This window comes from Platalea leucorodia (assembly GCF_965183815.1).
Source record: "Platalea leucorodia genome assembly, chromosome: 1".
NCBI lineage: Eukaryota > Metazoa > Chordata > Aves > Pelecaniformes > Threskiornithidae > Platalea > Platalea leucorodia.
Window position 1 is genome coordinate 49,892,643 of NC_138823.1, and position 21,233 is coordinate 49,913,875.

At 38.8% G+C, this 21,233-nt stretch overlaps 1 protein-coding gene across 1 annotated transcript in view; it reads left to right on the forward strand.

The window, feature by feature from the left end:
* Positions 1–21,233, forward strand: part of CDH2 (cadherin 2) — a gene marked incomplete at both ends in the record, with an annotated part of 118,190 nt that overhangs the window by 78,948 nt on the left and 18,009 nt on the right. The window contains 12 exons of the mRNA XM_082327355.1: positions 737–963; positions 2,791–2,937; positions 3,748–3,903; positions 5,664–5,808; positions 6,859–7,031; positions 11,507–11,644; positions 12,005–12,190; positions 14,588–14,844; positions 16,276–16,418; positions 17,655–17,888; positions 18,216–18,449; positions 20,177–20,316. Of these exons, the coding sequence (XP_082183481.1) occupies positions 737–963; positions 2,791–2,937; positions 3,748–3,903; positions 5,664–5,808; positions 6,859–7,031; positions 11,507–11,644; positions 12,005–12,190; positions 14,588–14,844; positions 16,276–16,418; positions 17,655–17,888; positions 18,216–18,449; positions 20,177–20,316 (2,180 nt within the window). The remainder of the gene's footprint in view (positions 1–736; positions 964–2,790; positions 2,938–3,747; positions 3,904–5,663; positions 5,809–6,858; positions 7,032–11,506; positions 11,645–12,004; positions 12,191–14,587; positions 14,845–16,275; positions 16,419–17,654; positions 17,889–18,215; positions 18,450–20,176; positions 20,317–21,233) is intronic.

Below are 21,233 nucleotides of genomic sequence, written 5' to 3' on the forward strand. Positions count from 1 at the left end.
TAAAAGGAAGGAGCGAGGGGGGGATTAAACAAGAATGAGTAACTCCAAAGTAGATGAATGGACATGTGGGGTACCTGAAATAGCTTTTAAAAAAAGTGAAGTCTTTAACTTAGACTTTCTCTGTGAGGTAAGTATTTATGCTGCCTCTGTCTTGGAGATGAAGGATGAGGAAACTCGGGCCCAGAGCCCATAAGTGACCTACCTGAGATGATACAGCTGAATTGCAGGCTGAGCTGGGCACAGAAGTTAATCACTTAATGGACTTCTGGGTTTCTGCCTTACCCCCATTGGCAGAGAAAGCGCTGGAAGCACAGTTGTGTTTGCGATTATGGTTGCAGTGTAATTAGATTTGTTGAGTGTTTTTAATGAATTGACTTGACTGGATATTGGTGAGGCTTGAGGTGAAAATGCTTGCAGCCTTTCCACTGGAAACAGACTGAAATGTAGCGTAGGATGTGGAGGGAAATGGTTTTCTTACTGGGGGGGGTGGGTCTTTGGGAGGGAGGCAGTCTACTAGGGTTAAAAACTCTTCCCTAGCAATACACAGAAGGATATCGCTGTTACGTGGAGTGACCCCTAAATTACAAGTCTTAACTTATAATTGCATGTGATAACAGCAGCAACAAGTTAAGTCTTTCTGCTTTTGAATATTTGTTGTTAATGCATTTTATGTCACACTGAGTTCAAGTGGGCTGCTTTTTCATTTTTTGTTCTTCATTTTGTGTCTGTTTTACAGTGAGGTTTCGAAGCTGTGATGGAAACAAAAAAATACACTTTGGAAGCAGTGAGCCAGAAGATTTCAGAGTAGGTGAAGATGGTGTGGTCTATGCAGAGCGAAGCTTTCAACTTTCAGCAGAGCCCACAGAGTTCGTCGTGTCTGCTCAAGACAAGGAAACCCAGGAAGAATGGCAAATGAGGGTGAAGCTAACCCCTGAACCAGCCTTCGCAGGGGCTTCGGAAAAGGTAAAACAACAACTAAACGCAGCCTGTATACATGTATCTCCACAAACAAGCCTAAAAATGGGGATTTGATTCTGTCTGTCATGTACCTCTCCATGAGGCATTTTATTAAGGGACAACTAGCGCATGCATAGCTGGAGCCTCAGGAAGAACGTTTTTATAGCCTGTTCTGGAGTTTTGCTAAGGCATGGAAAGGCATGCCTGTTTAAGTATATAGGATTCATTTATGTTTGAGCTTTTTGTTTGTTTAGTTTGAGATTTATACCTGAATTGAAGTCGGACACGGTCATTTCTTTATTTTAAATTGCTTGAAAGTATTACAGTATTTATTCAAGCAGTTAAATATAACGGCAAAACAAACAAATTTGTGCTAGAATGCATCAGTCACGTTTATTAGATGGGAGCTGTAGATTTACAGCAGTAGTAGGAAAGCATTTCTGGCAGGGAATATTGGCTTTGTCTTGTCCCTTCATAATCAAATGGAGATGGTAAATTATTCATGATTCCAGCACTACTTGGTAAGGAAGATAGTCTCCCTCTGCTGGAAGCTGCCATAGGATAAACCACATACTGTAACAAAAATCAAACCTAGCGATGTACAAATAACAATGCATTTCCTTTAGGAAAACAGCATTAGGTCTACTATCGTTTTCTGTTATATTACTTGCTGCCTGCTGTTTCTTACCTTCTCTTACAAAGTGCTTAGTTCAGAAATAACGAATAAAATTTATTCATAGATTAACATACCTATAATAGGCACACATTAAAGATTTAAGCATAATGTCAAAATAAACGGTGTGGTTATGCAAGACATTTTTCCTGAGAACACACTGGAGACCAAAGCTGTGTAATCCTCAATTTTTTGTTTGCTTACTTGATGATTGTTTTAAATCTTCTAAGGCATGTTTTTAACAAAGGAAATGTCATTTTGTCTGTAAAAGTCTAGTAAAAGAGCAGATGCTTAGGTATGCCAGGGCGTGCCCTGTTCTTTCCAAAGATCCAGTTCAGGCATCCTTGCCATCAGCAGAATGTAGAGTAGTGGAATCTGGTCTTCAGCTGGGCATGTGTTTTTACTCTGTGGCATATTTGATTAGATTTTTTAAAAAAGTTTTTCTCTTGAAAGATTTGGAAAAAGTTTTTGTCGCCCTGTCTCCGCCCTTAAGCGAGCCAGCATGGCTGTGTGTGTGCTGGCATCCAAAGGCTGAAATGAGTGCAAATATAGAAGGGAATAGGAAGGGAATGTTGACACCCAGCAGAGATTAATGCCCAATGTGTAAAGTGGGTCATCTACTGCATCCATCATGGCTGACATAGGTTTAAAATAATTACAGCATTAATTCTATGGGATTTAATAGGGTCATAAATATTTGAGACATTCCTTACCAGTATGTATTAAACTTCTCTTGGAATTCAAATTATACTTTAGCACACCCAGATCTAAATTTAATGTACAGTAGCACATTACCTGAACTGAAGTTCTGGCTAATGAGAAATACATAAAGGCATAATATTAAATTCTGCAAAATATTAACTACTTTTCAGAAAGTGCAGAATAGTTTACACAGTAGTGCCATGTTATAAATGGTTTATAATTCCATTTCTCCTCCAACTTGAATAAGGAAGGAAGAAAAGGAGTTCTTAAAATTTTGCAGTGCAATTGTAAATACTATTGGTTATTTTCATACTGCTCTGTGAATGCAAATAAAACAGTTCTATGAACACAAAAACAGCCTTTCAGTCAATTATGTAATTGTATCTGAGTTATTTTTTAACATCTACTAGCAATTCTCCTTCTAACATGTGCTTAATTTTATCTTGTACCTGGGAAAGGACCAAAAGAAAATTGAAGACATCATATTTCCATGGCAACAATACAAGCACAGCAGCCCTCTGAAGAGGCAGAAGAGAGACTGGGTTATTCCTCCAATCAACCTACCAGAAAATTCCAGAGGACCTTTTCCTCAGGAATTAGTTAGGGTAAGAAAGTTAATAGGAATGTGGTTTCGGTGTCCCTTGGAGACCTCTTGAAGAGATTCTCTGTGAATGATGTCTTGTTCATAGTCCAAACGTTTATCAGAGTCTTTTGGGCTGGTTTATGTTGCTACCTCTGTGCATATTGGGCTGGGCTGTATTGACTAGCTTTTTTTTAAGTTGTCCCCATGCTCCTGTACTGGTGTAAGGTGACCTTGGTTCGGGTGGGAGCATTAGCCCAAGGTGATAGGATATAGTTTTGCTCTGCTTTGCTGATGGGCACGCTGGTGATTCACCTGCCCCTCACAGATGCACTGACCTTTAATTTTTTCCTTGGAAGATGAGACCAAAGTTCAGTCTTTAAACAAAAACGGTGAGTTTCTAAAGGGCTACTGGCAGCAGCAGAAGAGAGTTGGTAGCTTTGGTCTGGAAAGATGCAGGAAGAAGGAAAAAACCCAAAGCAGACTTTATCTTTCTTATGTAGTTTTATGGTAGTATATGTTTTCTCTAGGATCTAAATTTTGTTTAAGGTAAGAATACTTATTTGTGTTTGTTTAATACAATTTGTCCTGTTATGAGAAATAAGGAGGGGATATTTTTATGTTCCTGAAAATTCATTGACCAGCTTTCTGACAAACATAGAGTGCAGTTGAAAACCTCAAGCTTTATACTAACTATATATAATTTCTAGAATAATTATTTTTACAAGTTTAGCTTAAAGATGGGAAAAAAAGAAAAAAGAGCTGCTGCTTGTCTCAGCAACAGTCCCATCCACTGATTGTAGCTAATGTAAACATTATCTTTTTTTACACATAGATTAGGTCCGATCGTGATAAAAGCCTCTCGCTACGGTACAGTGTGACTGGCCCAGGAGCTGACCAACCTCCAACAGGCATCTTCATCATCAACCCCATCTCAGGACAGCTGTCTGTGACAAAGCCTTTAGACCGGGAGCAGATTGCTTCTTTTCATGTAAGAGTTTAATTTACCATAAATCAGATTATCAAATTGAAGATTAACATCTGCTTCAAATATGACTTGAGCAGCCGGCATTTAGTTTTCTATGAGAAATAATTTGAAGAGTTTGTGGCAGATTTGTATTTATTGTACTTATTAAGGCTAACTCTTACTATGTGTAAGCAGCTTAAATATATTAACATACGTAAACAGTGATTAAATGTATTTAGATAAAGTAATTTTAAAAGATTGAAATACGGATACTGTAGCTTATATTTCAAATACAGACCATTGATCACAGTCTCCACTGTATTGTATATTTTTTCAAAAGTTTACTTTTAATTCAGCAACTTAAATTAGGACATGACTGCTAGTAGAATTGCAGCAGCTGTGATTTGAGAAATGGATGGGAAGAATAGCCTACCAATTTTCATTTTCAGGGGCAAATCTAAGCATTTTAATGGAATTGTAAATTAGGTCTGTCAACTTATGAAAATGATATTCTTTGCTCTAAAGAAATTGACAAAGTAGACCACGGATTCCAGTATTAGTGGAAAAGAAGGGTTTGAAGGAAGGCGAGAGACCAGGCTGTGGCCTGAAGTTGTCTCTGCTTCTGAGAGACCATGCTGAAATCGTTACAGAAGTCGCTCAGCTCCTAGAGAGAGTTTCCAGCATGTCGTGGATTAAAACACTGCTTGCCTCGTGCTCCGGGAAGCCCTTTGAGTGTTGCTCCCGAACAGAGGAGGCAGCAGGAGGCATCGGTGGGAGGGGGAGGCGGGGGGAATGGCTCTGACAAGAGCACAACAGCTCTGGCATCCGTAAGATTTTTACTGAGAATTTGGCATTGGCAAGTTGAGATTTACTGACTTAGGAATTTACATGAGTCATTTCCGGAGTGGTGAGTTAATAACGCCTGCTTGCTCCTTTCTAGTAGGTTTGTGGCCAGAAGATGTATGTGTGTTTGTGAGCGTGTGTATATATATATATAATGGGCTTCAGCAGGACTGCTATAGGAGAAAGTTGCTTTTTTGCTTAGCAATTGCCAGGCACTGGCCTGGATACATAGGTTTAAATTTGCAGAAAGTACTGTGTTCCTTTTTTTTGGCTGTCCAATTTAAGATGATTTAGGTAAACTTGACTGTCAAAGGTCATTACTCAGTCCTTTTTGACAATCAGGGAATTAAATTTAAGTGTCTCAGTATCTTTGAAACTCAGTCCATAAACTTTAGCTTAATTTTAGCCTGGAATTTCAGTATGTTTACTGGCAGTGATTTATCACAAACCTTACCTTAGTGTTTCAGGTAACACAAATCTGTTCTGTATGCTTTTCCTACGAGTTCATGTCTATTCAATATCCATAATATGAGTTACGAATTTTTGAAAGTGATGCCAGTGTTCATTCCCTGTGGATTGTTAATAAGTTGCTATCTGTTTGATATAAATCTGCATATTTCTAGAGTCTGTTTTCTAATGGTCATTATTAAAAACAAATTTATATATGACAGTAGGCATTGGTATTAATGGAAATTACATGATTCAGAATCATTTTCAGCAAATCAAAGTAGTAAATCTGCAGCTTAGAGTAGTTTAGAAGTCTGAACAGCAGTTCCATTAGCAACTTGAAAGCTCAAATGGTCGATATGAGGGAGCAGTGGCAGATAACAAAATACATTGAGCTGAAAATGTCTGGCCTGAAACTTCCTGCCACCATTATTATATCTATTTGTGCCTGTATGTTGTGCAAATTCTAATACTTTTAATCATTTTTTTTGCAGCTGAGAGCACACGCAGTGGATGTAAATGGAAACCAGGTGGAAAATCCTATTGATATTGTTATTAATGTCATTGATATGAATGACAATAGACCTGAATTCTTACACCAGGTTTGGAATGGGACAGTCCCTGAAGGATCAAAGCCAGGTAATACATGGGCTTTCAAAGTGTATGCAATAACATTTTGATGGTGATGAAGGGGGTGCTTTCAGGCCTTGTAACACTTTTAAAGGTGTCTTATTAATGTGATGAGCAAAATCTCAGATACTGTCTTACTATTTCACCTTATTTTTAATTAACTTTTTAGCATGCCAGGATTAATTTCCAAAAGAATAAAGCATTATGTTCATAAACTAAAACAGAGAAATCTTTAAGAATATGACTTTTAGGTTCCTGTTTTTGAAAACCCTATTTATAGTGTCACAGTTCTTACAGTTATGTTCATGATAGCCGTTGACATTCATTTAGTTGACAGCTCAGGGTATAAAAGGCTTCTGAAATATCAGCAGATCGAGTTCTAGTTCTGAATCTCAGAGGCTTTGGAAATACTAGGATTTGAAATCAAACAGTTTCATCTGAATTCTCAAGAAAACCCTAAATGTTGTTCACATCTCCTTAAAATTCTAATTGGCTCAGACTAAAGTTTGCACTATGGCTGAAACCACTTTCTTAATTTGTCAGTAGTGCAAAATGAATTTTTTAGAAAGGTTAGCACAAGAAATGTATTTTCTCACTTTGCAGTGTTGACTTGGCATTTGAAATGAAAAGAACATGCATCTCAAAGACCTTTGAAAGAGTGTTATTTACATTGATTTTCAATCATTATTAGTTTGTGCACCAATTCTGAAAATTAAATATATCTCCTTTGGCCCAATTAGTAACTTTTTTATCTAAACTGAGGAGCTGTGTTGTTACAGAAATGTTATTTGTGGCAGAATTGTAGGATTTCATTGTTTATGGAGCTTCTTCAATTCTAAGCAAATCTGATATTTTATAAACACAAAGTATTTTTATCTCCTCTTATGTATTTTAATTACTCTGTTTGTGAGTCTTGGATTTAACCAGTTTGTTTTAAGTAAGAGAAGGAATGTGCAGAGTTTACCAAAAGAAATACATGCTTTGACCATTGCTTGTAAGTCATCTTATGTAATCTGAGTAAACTGTTCCTATAACATCAATTATTTATCCTGCTGCTAGGAACCTACGTGATGACTGTTACTGCCATCGATGCTGATGATCCCAATGCACAGAATGGGATGCTGAGATACAGAATCTTGTCACAGGCCCCGAGCAGCCCCTCTCCAAACATGTTTACAATCAACAACGAGACTGGTGACATTATCACCGTAGCAGCTGGGCTTGACAGAGAGGTACGGCAGGTCCTAATCCCATAGGCTGGGTTGTACTTAATATTGTGAAGAAGCAAATTTTTTGCTAGTAACTTACAAATACTTCTCTCCCTCCCCAGTCAGAACTTTCTCCCTGGAAAAGAGGAAATTAGGATGAGGGTGAAAATTGGACCCACGTGTTCTGTACATGTGTTAGTCTTGGTTCCATGGGGTTGTGGAAGGGATCTTGTCTCAAAAGCCTGTTTGTAAGGTACACACTGAAGCAGAGTGATGCAGATAAGGACCTCGGATTCTTGGCCTGGGTGCTGAGATGGGAGGTGTTCCTCAGCTCCAGCTGTTTCCTCTTGCTGAGGAAAAGAAACAGTAGATGGAAAATGGAATTGGCTATATGTTTTATTTATTTTGAAAGCTCCAGGAGAGCTGCTGTGCTCCCTCTGTCCTCTTCCTTGCTCTTCACAGAGAGGTGGTAAATACTTGAAATCTTCTGGATGCTCTGTTGCTAAATTTGCAGTAATTTGCTTATTGAAGTAAACCAGGAAAAATATTACCACTTTTAAAATCTGAAAAGCATGTTTCTAAGAAATAAACCAGTCGGTATTATAAACTGCATAGATAGAGACTTGTCTCAAGGCCTGGACACACATTCAAAACCTTTTTAAAAAAAAAAAAAAAAAAAAATAACTATCAGTAATTCCCTGCTACATGCCGGGCAAGTCCCATTCTGCCTAGACAGTTCTTCACTGTGCCCACCACCAGAGAAGGAGGGTGCCAGATCCTCTCATCTGGTTCACCCATCTGTGAGGTGGGAATAAAAATATTTCTCTCCCAACTCCAGATCTGTCACATGGACTAACTGTGCTTTTGAACCACTTGAAAACTTTGGAAGAGATAAGCATTATTTTATAAACAAACTAAAATCCAAACAAATCTTATTTCAACACATCTTGTTTCAGCTTCTGTTTTACTAACCTCATTTTAGCTAATTAAATCTGAAGGGTTTTTGAACTGGATTTGCTGTTCAGCTTTTAGCTGTTTGCTTATACTTACTTAAAATGGAGAACAAAAATTCTTTCTGATGCTCTGGGTTGGCTATTAATATTCTGATGCATTTCAGTTTGAAAGGGGCAATCAGAAGATTTGAAAAGCTAAACAGACTGTTAGATATTGCAATTAATTTTTAAAGTTTTATTAACATTCATTCTATTTTAAGTTGGTTTTGAAGAAGATGTATTTGAGGAAAGGAAAACCCTGAACTTTACAGTATTGCCCTATTAAATTAAAAGAACGATGGGCAGCTTTGCCCTTGTTTTTAAAATCCCCTGGTCACCTTTGACAGGTGAACTTTCAGAAGGACATAGTGATAACTCTGAGTTTTATTACTTAGTGACTATCTGTACCGGAGCGATTTAACTTGGAAGACGCCAGCTGTCTGCGGAGCTTAGGCCCTCGCATTAACAGTTGGAAAAGCCTTGTCATTTGCCATCAGTTTTCCTGATGGATCACTGTACTGATACCCAAATGAGTATTTATAAACATTTCTTGCACATGTTGAATATTAATGATTAATGTTAAATCATTCAAATATTAAATTAGACTAATATGAGATAAAATAGTTTCCTTCCCAAGCCATTGCTCTGCTTCCTTCATTTCCTGAGTCATTTTGTGGAAGTCAATTAAATTAAAATGACCAGGAGCCTAGAAAGCCAGATCTGAATCAAGCAGGTCTTCTGACAGGGCTGGGGAGTGCCTTGTTGCACGAGGTTCCTTGTTGTCCAGGAACCTCGGCGGGGCTACCCACTTCTGCCTTTCTTCCCTTTCTCTAAGTCTTGACTCTCTTTGTAAAGCTCTAATTAGGCTCATAAAGTACCAGACACAATTTTAAATTCTTAAATTTTGTGACCCGTTATTTATGGGATCGTAAGTGTTGTAGGCACTCAAAAAAAAAAAAAAGTGATTCCTCCGATAGCATTCCTCATCTGCTAGTATTTTAGGTTAACACGCACAATGCACTATCTATGCTAACACGCACGGGAGGAGAGTTGCTTAGGTAGGGGACTCAGCTAAAGGCAGAAGAAGTCTTTCACTTGCTATCCCAAAAGATGCTCTTTTATGAGATCCAGCTGTTCTTATTTCTTCCGCTATTGCTGTGGAATTCACTTCGGCATTAAAACATCTGCCTTACTGCTGGAGGTGCCGAAGAAGTCAGGCAGGGTACTTTAAATTTACACACTGACATTCCTGCCTCACGTGAGGTTAATTCAGCGAAGTGCTCTTTTATTTGGCCTGTGTTGAAGTGGAAAGATGTGATCTGATGAGGTCTGCATTCTTTCTTGAAGCTGCCAGTTCGTTTTCAGATGTGTTGCTGCAAAGTCTCCGGGCAGGCTGCTGACAGAGGCTCCACGGCTTATTCCTGGCTCCTTCTCAACCCGCAGTTAAAAGAGGAGAGCCACCTCCCCCAGTTTTGCCATGCTTGGAAAGTTGTGCACTTGTTGATTTCTGAAATTACATTCCCAGCAGTTGATCTTCTGTATGTGAGCGCTCGAAGGGGAGGAAAACAAACAAAAACACATATATGCTGTCTTTTGGGACACTTTTGGGGGCAGTTTCTAGAGTACTGCTTCAGCTGGAATTAAATAAGAAGACTGTATGGAAGTTGAGTCTCCATGTAATAATAATGGAGTTTCCTTAATGAAATTTGCTTCTTGGGATCGATGTGTTAAGACCCAGATGAATCAGAAGCACCTGCTGTTTCAATAACGTAGAATCATCTGGCTGCAGGATTTGTTTCAATACTGCTCTAGATTTTATTGCTTCACAATAAGTAAAGTATATTTTTTTTTCCTGGGTGAAAGTAGTAAAAATATTTCTTTGATTCCCTTGTGATTGCTTCTCTTGTTGGTGTCATGAAGGAGACCTTTAGGATGTTTATTTAAGCCTTTTGAAGGTCACTTTGCAAGTATTTTTTCCAAGCCAGAATTCGTATACGTATTTATACATTATTAAACATATATATTGCATTTCTGTATAAATGGTACTAGTCTTGCTTTTCTAAAGAACTGTGGGATGCATATACACGTTTGAGGTGTGTTGTGAGGGTTCCTTTGTGAAAGGGGACATGAGCATACATTATCTTCAGTGGGAGATAAGGATTCATACAGCTCATTTTAAAAACTTTTTTTTTTTTTTTTTTTTTTTTTTATTCAGTGGCTCATTTGCTGCTTGGAAGTGTGCATAACCATTAGATCTCTAATGTCTGTTGTGGTGTCTGGCCAAAATTTGAAAGAAAGTTAGACATTATGAGTGGAATTGTCCTTGCTTATTTTTTTTTTTATTGATATCCGTAGTCCCTTTTTGTAAACAGTTTCCATGAGAAGTCATCTGTCATATACGTCAGTCTTTAAGTAGTGGGAGAAAATAAGGTACTGAGTAGAAAAACTGTGCGATTCTTTAAGCGTTTTTATTTTGCCAGGAGTTTTTTTTGCCAGTGTTAGTAAACCATTTTTCCAAGTAATAGCAGCTTCTTACGTTTGTGCGGTTTTTTTTGGAAAGAACTGAATGATAACACCTAGGTCTCTCTGAACTGGGAAACTGAACTGGCAAATGAAAAAGTATACACAATATTTGCAGTTCACAGTAGAAACCGTTGATGAGTTAAAATCAGCTTCTCGGCAACTCTACACAAAAAACATCATTCTAATTTTTAATTTTTTTTTTTTTAGCACAACCTTGTCGCTTTGTTTTAAACATCTAACCGGTCTGAGGTCAGGTCTCAGTTGGGCATTTCTTGTGCTTGAGGGAGCCCTGGCCCCGTTCCCACCGTGAGGGAAGAGCTGGCTCCGAGGGCCGTTAGTGTTGGCAGGTGTGGCGGTGGGGTGGGAGGAGGAGGCGGCGGCAGCCATCTTTGGCCGGGGTGTTTAACATTTATGGAAATAGCCCATGTGGTTGTTTCCCCCCCCTTCTCCCAGTGCCCTTACTCGTCTCTGTTAGCCTTGACATCTTCGGTTTCCATAGCGATCGCCACAAGTTGCAACAGCGGTTTTATACTTGGGCTCAGCTGAAACAAAACCTTGGCAGTTGCGGCCGTTTGGCCAACAAACGTACCTTGGCTCAGTTCTCTTAAATGCTTTTGAGGACTTAGCCTGGTTTAGTATAAACTGCACTCTTGTTTTTTCCCCATTTGAAAAGCGTTGTTAAATCCGTGATAATAGCATTAACTGTATAAAGTGTTTTTGATTTTGAGAGTAGGAAACAGGCAGTCTGCTCTTGTCTCAGTGATATTTGAAGAAAATCGAGCCGTAGTTCGATGTAGTGAGATGCAACCCGGTGCTGTATTCCTGTGGCACAAACTTTGCTCCTGTCATTTCAGGTGATGCTAACTAGAATAAACAGTGTGATAGGCTCCATTGCTTAGCAAAATGCAATTTTGGAAACACCTGCTGTCCTATGGTAATGTTAGTTTTGTCTAAAACTTATGTTGGTGTCATTTTGTGTTTTAGAAAGTACAACAATATACATTAATAATTCAAGCTACGGACATGGAAGGAAACCCAACATATGGTCTTTCAAACACAGCAACTGCTGTCATCACTGTGACAGATGTCAATGACAATCCTCCAGAGTTCACCGCCATGACTGTAAGTACAGGGTGGGAGGAACTGAAGGATGTGCATATTTATAACCCTTCTCCGCTTTTCTCATTAAATTCACAGACAGTAAATATTTATTACTTATTAAATAGTGTACTGTTAGGCAGAATTGAAATACGTGCAGGATATATATTCCTTAGATACAGTAGTCTGCTTAGGCCAAAAGGCAAAAGCTGACAAGGGAATCAAACCATCGTTTTTCTAGGTGGCCTCAGGTAAACTTCATTAGATAAATTGTTAGAGCTCCAGTGAAGAGACACGCGCTCCCTAACGTTGATGAATGTTCAGTATGGCATGGCTCTTGTGTGCTTCTGCAGCCGAGGTAAAAAGCTTTCTTGGTTTTTGCAGTTCTATGGGGAAGTACCGGAAAACAGGGTGGATGTGATCGTAGCGAATCTGACGGTAACGGATAAAGATCAGCCCCACACGCCTGCGTGGAATGCGATGTACCGAATGACCGGAGGAGACCCGACAGGTCGATTTACCATCCTGACCGATCCCAATAGCAACGATGGGCTGGTGACTGTTGTGAAGGTAAGAGATACTTGCGCTTCAGAGAATTAAGCAGAGATGGAAGAAGGGGGAGAGCATCGAGAGGGAAAGATGTGAACTCCTGAGACGAGCACGAGTCTGGAAAGTAAAATGGATGGGCACCGTCTCTCTTGTGGGAGTAAGCAATCAGTCTCTTGGAGCGTTTCCTTGCTTATGCCATCAGGACTATTCCAGCTGATCAGTTTTAAAAATCGGGCTAGGTTGTTGAAAATGACAGATTTTGAAGCCTTATTTGCCAAAAGATAGGAATTAGGCTCTGAAAAAGCATTTGCTTAGTATTTATTGCTAGTGTAAAGGAACAGCTTCCTACCTTCTGACCTCCATGAGTAGTCATGCTTGTTGTCTGTGGGTTTTATGTCAACATGTGCCCATTACAGAACTGAGATAGGCAGTCAAGGCACAATCAGAGAGGAAAAAGTGGTAGGTGGGAGGCTACTTCTACAAGAGGCTTTTAAAGACTGGCTATTTTTAAAACCTCATTTAAATACCTTTTATGGAATAAATATCTTCATTCTCTAGCCAACACAGCTCTGTGTTGAGGGATGACTTATTTCAAGTGATAATAACAATGTGGTTCTATAATTAAACCTGCCAGGCAGTAGCCACCTTTCCTCACAGCCCTCTGATAAGTGTGTCGTCTCTGAGCTGGACTGTTCTAGTTTTGGCTGATCCACTTACGAAGTCAAGTGTGAGATGCCAGTGTTCCCATTTGGAAATTAAAGCATTCACTTACCCCCCCGGACTCCCCCCCCCCCCTTTTTTTTTTTGTTTTGTTTTTTATCTTCTCAGTATGTAGTTGAGAAAAAGATAGAATTTTTGTACAGCTATAGTGGTAATTCACACTAGGGTGTTTTGGTTTGGTGGGTTTTTGGGGTTTTTTTTGTTTGGGTTTTTTGTTGGGTTTTTTTGTTTGTTTGGGTTTTTTTGTTTGTTTGGGTTTTTTTGTTTGTTTGGGTTTTTTTGTTTGTTTGGGTTTTTGTTTTTTGTTTTTTTTTAAGAACTAACTGTTTTATAACTGCACTTCCCCAGAGGTACCAATTGTTATATTGCAGTCTTCTAGCAAGAATTACGTGAGTGGGCTTTGTAATAAGCCCCATAAGCATTTTTTTCAGATCTAGGAATGGTATCAATCTAGAAATGTCTGGAAAAGTGAATTTTAAAAATGCTTAGATTAAACTAAACTATTGTAAAGAGAAGCAAGCCTAAGATTCCACATCTCCATATATTCCATATAGCTTTGCTCACTTAAAAATTTATTATTAACAAATTCTATCCCCTCTACTGCCAGAGTATCTCAGTGCTTTGCTACATCTGACCTGGTTTAACAACAGAGTAGCAGCATGTGGGAGCCTCATTGGAAGAGGAACTTTTTCCTACAAATGCAAGGGAAGGATGGACCTGTTCGGAAGGGGGCCAGCTATACCATCTGAAATCAGAGGCTCTTAAACAGCATAGGAAAATCAGCCTGAGATGGTAATGGCAGTTCTGCAGTCTGGCCAGCAGCACTCCTTCAAGCACCCAGACATGGGAAGAGTTGGAAGCCTGCCTACAGTTTTTATTGGCAGTGCAATGAGTTGATCTGTAAACCTGTAATGAAGGTTGGATTGTCTCTTGTCATTGACTTCATACTGCCACGTGCCAACTGCCCCTGTACGGTACGGGGTTCCTTCAAGCGTAGAATCACTGCGAGTAGTACAGTGCATAGTATTAAAGTGAATCGGGTCTCGGGGAATGCTTCACCCCTGTGCAGCATGACAGAGGAACTCAAACTGGTTTTACTCCTCCTTAAATTGGACTTCTGGCTCAGCGAGGAAGTCCCCAAATTGAAGGTTGTCCAGACTGTGAAGGTGGCAGCTATAGGTATACCAGCAGTGGGATTAGCTGGGATTACAGTGTCTTCCTAGTGAAACGTTAAGGGCATGGGAATCTCTCATCTACGGCGCTAGGTATGGTCATGATCTTGTTTGAAGGAAACCTTCCTCATAATAGAGAGAGGCAGGTTTCTCTCCCCAGGAGAGCTCCTCAGGAGGCACATCTGCTCATATGAGTGCCTGGCACAAGGGTGGGAGTTTCTGCATCATCATCTGATGAAAACTACTTGTTTCCTCAGTTACCACTAATGGCAGTACCAGAGTAAGTTAAATCCAATAATAACAAGGTTTCTAGCTGTTTTGACTTCGAGTGCTCCTGCTGCTAAGCAAAGCCCCAACCCAGTGTCATGTTGAGGTGTTTGATTGTGTTCTCTTTAGGTTCTGTGCTCATTTTTAAGAAAACCAGTACAAGTGATATTTAAAAATGTGCTTTAAAGTAAAAATGGTTTTGTGTGTCCATCACTATTGTAAGTAAATGTTAACACTTCCTGCTCTTTGCTTTTCCTAGCCTATTGACTTCGAGACCAACAGGATGTTCGTACTTACTGTAGCTGCGGAAAATCAAGTGCCTTTGGCTAAGGGGATTCAGCATCCTCCTCAGTCAACAGCAACCGTGTCCATTACGGTCATTGATGTGAATGAGAGCCCATATTTTGTTCCAAACCCTAAGCTCATACGTCAAGAAGAAGGACTGCTTGCTGGTAGCATGTTGACAACTTTCACTGCACAGGACCCAGATCGTTACATGCAGCAAACCTCTCTAAGGTCTATATAAACATTTTGCAGTTATTTTACAAATGGAATGCAATATCCGTGTTACAGAATGGGTGGGGAGCAAAGAGACTGCATATGAAATGACTGCATTTACCATAGCACAGTTATACCGATGCCTCCTGTTGCTTTTGTGCAGATCTTTCTAAAGGGAGTTTTGGCTGTAGAGAAGGTGACCTGACCAGCATTCATAGATGTGTAAACTGGGTCATCTTCTAATGCTAAGTCCCACTCCATCAAGGTAGAATGAAGTTATGCACCTGTGTTAAAGTATACGTGACATCCCAACAAGTTCAGTCAGAGCAGACACATGCTTGTGTGAACTAAGATCATTTGCAATTTAAATTAACGAATAATTTTGACAAGGCAGCAAAACCATGTCAGATTGTTGACCAAACCGTAAGGGTTTTCTTCTCATTTATTCTCCAGCAATGCAAAGTGCTGTTGTTGTCCATCTGCGAACTCTTGTGCTGATAGCTATGATCATAATTTGATCATAATTTGTCTAATACGTAAAACTATGCTAAATGAGAAAAGTAAAGAGGATAAAACATGGAAATCTTAAAGCGTACTTTCGCATACCTCATTTAAAACATGGTCATTGACTGCAAAGCTAAGGCACAGCGACTAGCCTTGGGGCAGGACTCAGGTTCCTAGCTTATCCAACAGCTTTTTTAGCTCACGTGGAGGAAACTCCAGAACTTACTTTCTGTCTTTCCTTTCAAAATCAAGGTTCTTACAATTTTATTTTCTCTTTATTTTGGTTAGCTGTTGCTGATATTTTGCTCATTTCTGGACATAACCATCATAGACATGATAGCAAGAGGACTTAAGGGTATATGCATTTTTAATGACCTAAGATAGCTTGCACTTGATTAATGTCCGAGGGCAAATTTATCAGATAGAAGGATGTTTTTGAAAGACACTCCTCTTTCAAATTAAGATGAGAAGCATGCAGTAAAACCAGGGCCTCTAAAAAAAATAACTTTAAGTGATATTGGAAGCGCTAGAATAACGTGAGTTAGTGCTGCTCTAACACTCTTTATCCAGTGTTACCTTTCTCCTGCTCTTAGCGCTCTGGTAAGGTAAAAGTTAGTATGACCAGCTCTGTAGGTATAGAACAAGCAAGAGGGGTCCTTAATAAATTATTTTACTTTAGTTTGAATATGAATGTTATATAGTTTATAGTAATTGTATGATTTATTTGATAACTTACATGGGCACTTCAAGAATCTAAATGTAGGACTGTTTTTAATACGTGTTTTTAAGAATTTTAGCAACAAAGCTTAATAAATGGAAATTCGTGAAATATTGTCTCCAAATTCCAAAAATGTGTTCAGAATACTAATTAAAATATTAATATTGTCTTTGTTGTCAATATTTACGTTGGCAGATAAATAACACATCTTGTGATCAAATACACAGGTACTCAAAACTTTCAGATCCTGCAAACTGGCTGAAAATTGACCCTGTTAATGGACAAATAACTACTACAGCTGTTTTGGACAGAGAGTCAATATATGTGCAAAACAATATGTATAATGCAACGTTTCTTGCTTCTGATAATGGTATGTGTCAACACTGTATATGTTTTCAAAAGGCTTTCTTCTGTGTAGTTGAATGGCATTCAGTTTTACCTGGGGCAGAAAACAAGATATGCTTAGAATACATCCAGTCGGAAGTCTGTATTAGTATCAGATTTGTATATTTCCCAGCTGCTTGGGAAATGGGCTGAAAAATAATTCTATGAGTTTGGAGAAAGGCACTGCCTTAGTTACATTAGTCAAGTTTACAGAAAACTGAAAAAACCTGCACAGGAGTGCAATAGGCTGAGTGAATGCACAGCATGAGTGGACTTTATGAGGAGTAACGTGTTGAGGGAGGGGTATTGTGTTTTTCCACATTCAGGCTACAGCACTGCAGAGGGAAAAGTGTCTTTTCATTGTCAGTGTGTTAATGACAATTAACAGTCTCTGCTCAGAAACGAGTCCTTTGAGTTCAGCTGGAGTGCTGTACTGTTAATAGCTGATACCAGAAAGATGGACAGGTGCAGTTAGGAATGCTTTCGCATTAGAGGGGGAAACTGAAACACTGGGGCTATTTACCTTGGAGAGAAGACAAACAGTGAAATTTTGCGAATTGATATAGTATAACAAAGCTAGATCAGCTACTTCTATCCTTTTGGCTCTGTTCTGGAGAACAAAATTAAATGGAACTGGAAGATTATGGGGGGGTGGGGGTGGAATGAGAACCATTGCTAATTATACTGAGAAATTCAGTGCCACATGTTCACATAAATGTGTGACTTTAGCAAGGTTTATGGAAGCATCACACATTCAATATGGATAGCAAGAATGTCTAGAAGTAGCGTGCTGAAAGTCAGTATTAGAAAGAATTTAAATAGCACACTTGTGGTAAAGGGTTATCATAAGTCTTCAAAGTTAAAAAATAATTTCTCCAGAGGATAAACTATCCCAGTTTTGCACCTTTTTCTCTGAAGTATTTGATGTGGACTGTCTTTGGAGAGGAACTGGCTGTCTAGTCAGTAAAGTAGTTGAGTCTCTAATCTGTGGATCTGCAGTTATTTACTGATTTTTGCTAAGTAGGGCAGTTTTTCTGAGGACAGACTATATAAGAATTTGTGTGTTAGCAGGAGCAGTGTCAGTGTTAGATTGGCTTGGTAAAGACACAATCCCAAAACTGAAGTGAACGCATGTATGTGGTAATTGAAAAGTGTTGGTATAGCTTCAGTTAAGTAACTTTCCAATTGGAAGCAGGCTCAATACCATTTTCTTTTCTTGAAGGAATCCCCCCGATGAGCGGAACTGGCACACTTCAGATACACCTGCTGGACATCAACGATAATGCCCCCCAAGTGAATCCGAAAGAAGCCACAACTTGTGAAACACTACAGCCTAATGCTATTAACATCACTGCTGTAGACCCTGACATAGATCCAAATGCAGGCCCATTTGCCTTTGAACTGCCTGACACACCTGCTAGTATTAAGAGGAATTGGACTATTGTTCGAATTAGTGGTAATTAACATTATAGCAATCTTAATTATTTTAAAGAAACTATTGCATATACTTTTCTGTATTTTACTTTGCTGTTATTCTGCAACATACGTGAGTTTGATTAATATGAATGGGGAAGCACCTTCGTGTAAGTTCCCCAAAGAACAAGAAATTTTACAAAAAAAAGATGTTCACAGTAACAAAGAAGTCTGTTATCCTGAGTGTCATGTAGTGGGTTGAACAATAAGTTAACACAGAGCTCAAAGATGAGCCATTTTTGCCAATATTGTTTTAAACCCACATGAACAGTATGTTACTTTTTAACAAGTGCCATATTTTCACACACAGGTGATCACGCCCAGCTCTCTTTAAGGATCAGGTTCCTGGAGGCTGGTATCTATGACGTGCCCATAGTAATTACAGATTCTGGAAATCCACATGCATCTAGCACTTCCGTGCTGAAAGTGAAAGTTTGCCAATGTGACATTAATGGAGACTGCACTGACGTTGACCGGATCGTTGGCGCAGGGCTGGGCACTGGTGCCATCATTGCAATTCTGCTTTGTATCATCATCTTGCTCAGTGAGTAGATAGATCTCTTAATCCTAACTCTTTTGTTTTGCAAGTACCATCTTATGTTTTAGTCCCATGTACCTTGACAAAGACGGGGGAGTGATTAAAGACTCAAGTCCAAGAATTGTTGCTGCTCATTTTAATGTCTCGGACAAGTATGAAAACTTTCTGATGGTAAAGGGTTAGGAGTCTATGAGACGGATCATAATTAGCACTTGCATGGCAGTCAAGCCCCACAGTGGGTTTGTGAAAGAGGCTTTCCATCTATGTCCATGGGCACTTGTTAAGTTACGTCAGTGACTGACCAGGTTAAAGATGTGATTAAGCCCCTAGACATCTTGTCTCTCTTGTGCTGCTGGTACTGTGTGATTTGACGCCACCCACAGCAGGTAACAGTGCCTTTTGAGGGAGTGCTCTGGTGTTACTATTATTGTGCTTCAGGTTAATATAAGTAGGCTGTTTGATGATTTTGGAAAGTAATACATCACAGCCCTTCATATAAGGCCTGACAAGCGGGCAGCCATGCAGGAACAGCAATGTGTATGTGTGTTTAAGCATTACATAAAGCTGTGCTAGTATTTTATTTTTGTCAAGTGCGTTCAATAAGGGAGATGACTAAACATCATGACTAAGTGTCTGTCCAGTGTAGTAAATTAAATGCTAGCTCTCCTACACATTATGGTTAACTGATTTCTGATTGTGGTGGAACACAAGGAAGGGATTAATCTGTTCAGAGTATACTGTGCACCAGTCCGGAACACATGAAATGATGGAAAGGGGTAATTTTAAAAAAAAAAAAAAAAAAAAAAATTTGAGTCTGGCTAAGCCCATGGCTGTACAAAAGCACAATACAATTATTTTTCTTATACAGGACACTCTTAAAAATGTTAGGTATTGAATTAACAGAGCCTTACTGAAACTATCAAATCCTTTAAGATACTCTTCATATATTGACATTCTAGATATGCTGGAATTTCTTTCCGTGAAGATGGTTGTAACTGGAAGCATGCCTGTTGTATAAGAAATTAATTTACTCACATTTATTCTATTTTGTTTCTCTTTTGGTTTTCTTTAACAAGCTTTAGTTTGTAAATAAACAGTATAACTTGAAATTGGTGAGATTAAAGATTAAAAATATATAGCTTTAAATGGCACGGCATTTTCCTCAACCTTAATTCCTCTTGCTTCTAAACATAAATCTAAACTTAGGCAACAATATGGTCTGTTCTCGTGGACTGCTGAGCTGTATGCCAAAATGGCCTAAGCTTGGTGATGTTCAAACATCGGAATTACTTGAACTGTATAAATTGCTATACATTCTTGGGACATAGCAGAAAAAAATATAAATAATATAATTTTTTAGAATTCTTGCCACTACTGGAGAGATTCCCTTCTGAATCCAGTTGTTTATGAAGCTTGGTCTTTCTTACTTCTTTTCATGACAAGTTTATGTTGCAGACATGGAATGGATTTGTGACTTATGACCTTGAATATGTGACTGATTTCCAAATCAAATTGCCTATAGTAGCCTGAGTTTAAACATCTCTTGCTTAAGCTGCCTTCTATGAAACTTTTTATTTAAAAAAAAAAAAAGAAACCTCACCCAAAACAGTCAAAACCAACTTATTTGGCTTTTTTTTTTTTTCTTTTAATCTTGGTGTTAAATTTCTACAATTTTCTGTGACTGTACGTCAGAATCAAGATGTTGTTTTGTGTCTTCCTTTTTTGCAATGTAGTTTTAGTTTTAATGTTCGTGGTATGGATGAAACGCCGTGATAAAGAGCGTCAGGCAAAGCAGCTCTTGATTGATCCAGAAGATGATGTGAGAGACAACATTCTGAAATACGATGAAGAAGGCGGTGGAGAAGAAGATCAGGTGAGGAATAAGTAATGGTTTTTACGTATAGATTTGCACTTCACTCTGCACTTTATCTATTTTGTTTCCATTGGCACATTATGATAGATAGCTAATTCTTGCATTAAATACAGAAGGCAGTAAGTAATGTTTTAAAAACCTGAAATATAACATTGCTTTCTCATGTTGTTTTTTGTAGTTCCAGAAATACCAATTGCTTGCCTTTGGGATGAGATGTAAAACCAGTATCTTGTCCACTTACAGTCACAGCATTCTGACCATATTCCAATTAAGGCTGTTATATTTAAGTGAGAATTAACATCCACTCTCATTGCAGTCTGTAAACCTTCTTCATTCCTTGTCTGAGATCCTGTTGTACAGAATCACCAGTGCAGGGTGCCTAATAGACTAAGAGTCTATTCCAAATATGACCCTTTTTTAGTGGTGGGTAAATGCCTTTCTAGATATACGGTAATGCTGGCTATTGACAGATTGGCCACTTCAGCTTGGAAAGTATTTATGTTTCAAGTAGCTGTCAGGGCACATCTGTGTTTATTCAAATGCCTTTTCAGGCAGGTGCCATATGCATTTACTCTCACATCACCTCTGGTTGAACCACTGCTGATAGTCAGAGGACTAGGAGTGATGTGTATATGCTAAGAATAGCTTCTTTTTCCCTCTCTCTCCAAGTTAGTGAATTTCCAAGCAGTGTGATTTCCTTCCTTCAGAGGAGGTTTGTTAAGTGCTTTATGAACATGACAAATAGTAGATTTATGCACATTGTTAGTGGTAAGTGTATTAATTACGAACGGAGCAGTGCATATAATAGAGCCTAAGAAATTTTCCAGCAAAAAGCCTTGAAAAATTAAGTGTAATTCTTCCACACATCCCCAGTCACAGTCATCCGGCACTTGAGCTATCTGAAAAGTGTCTCCCTT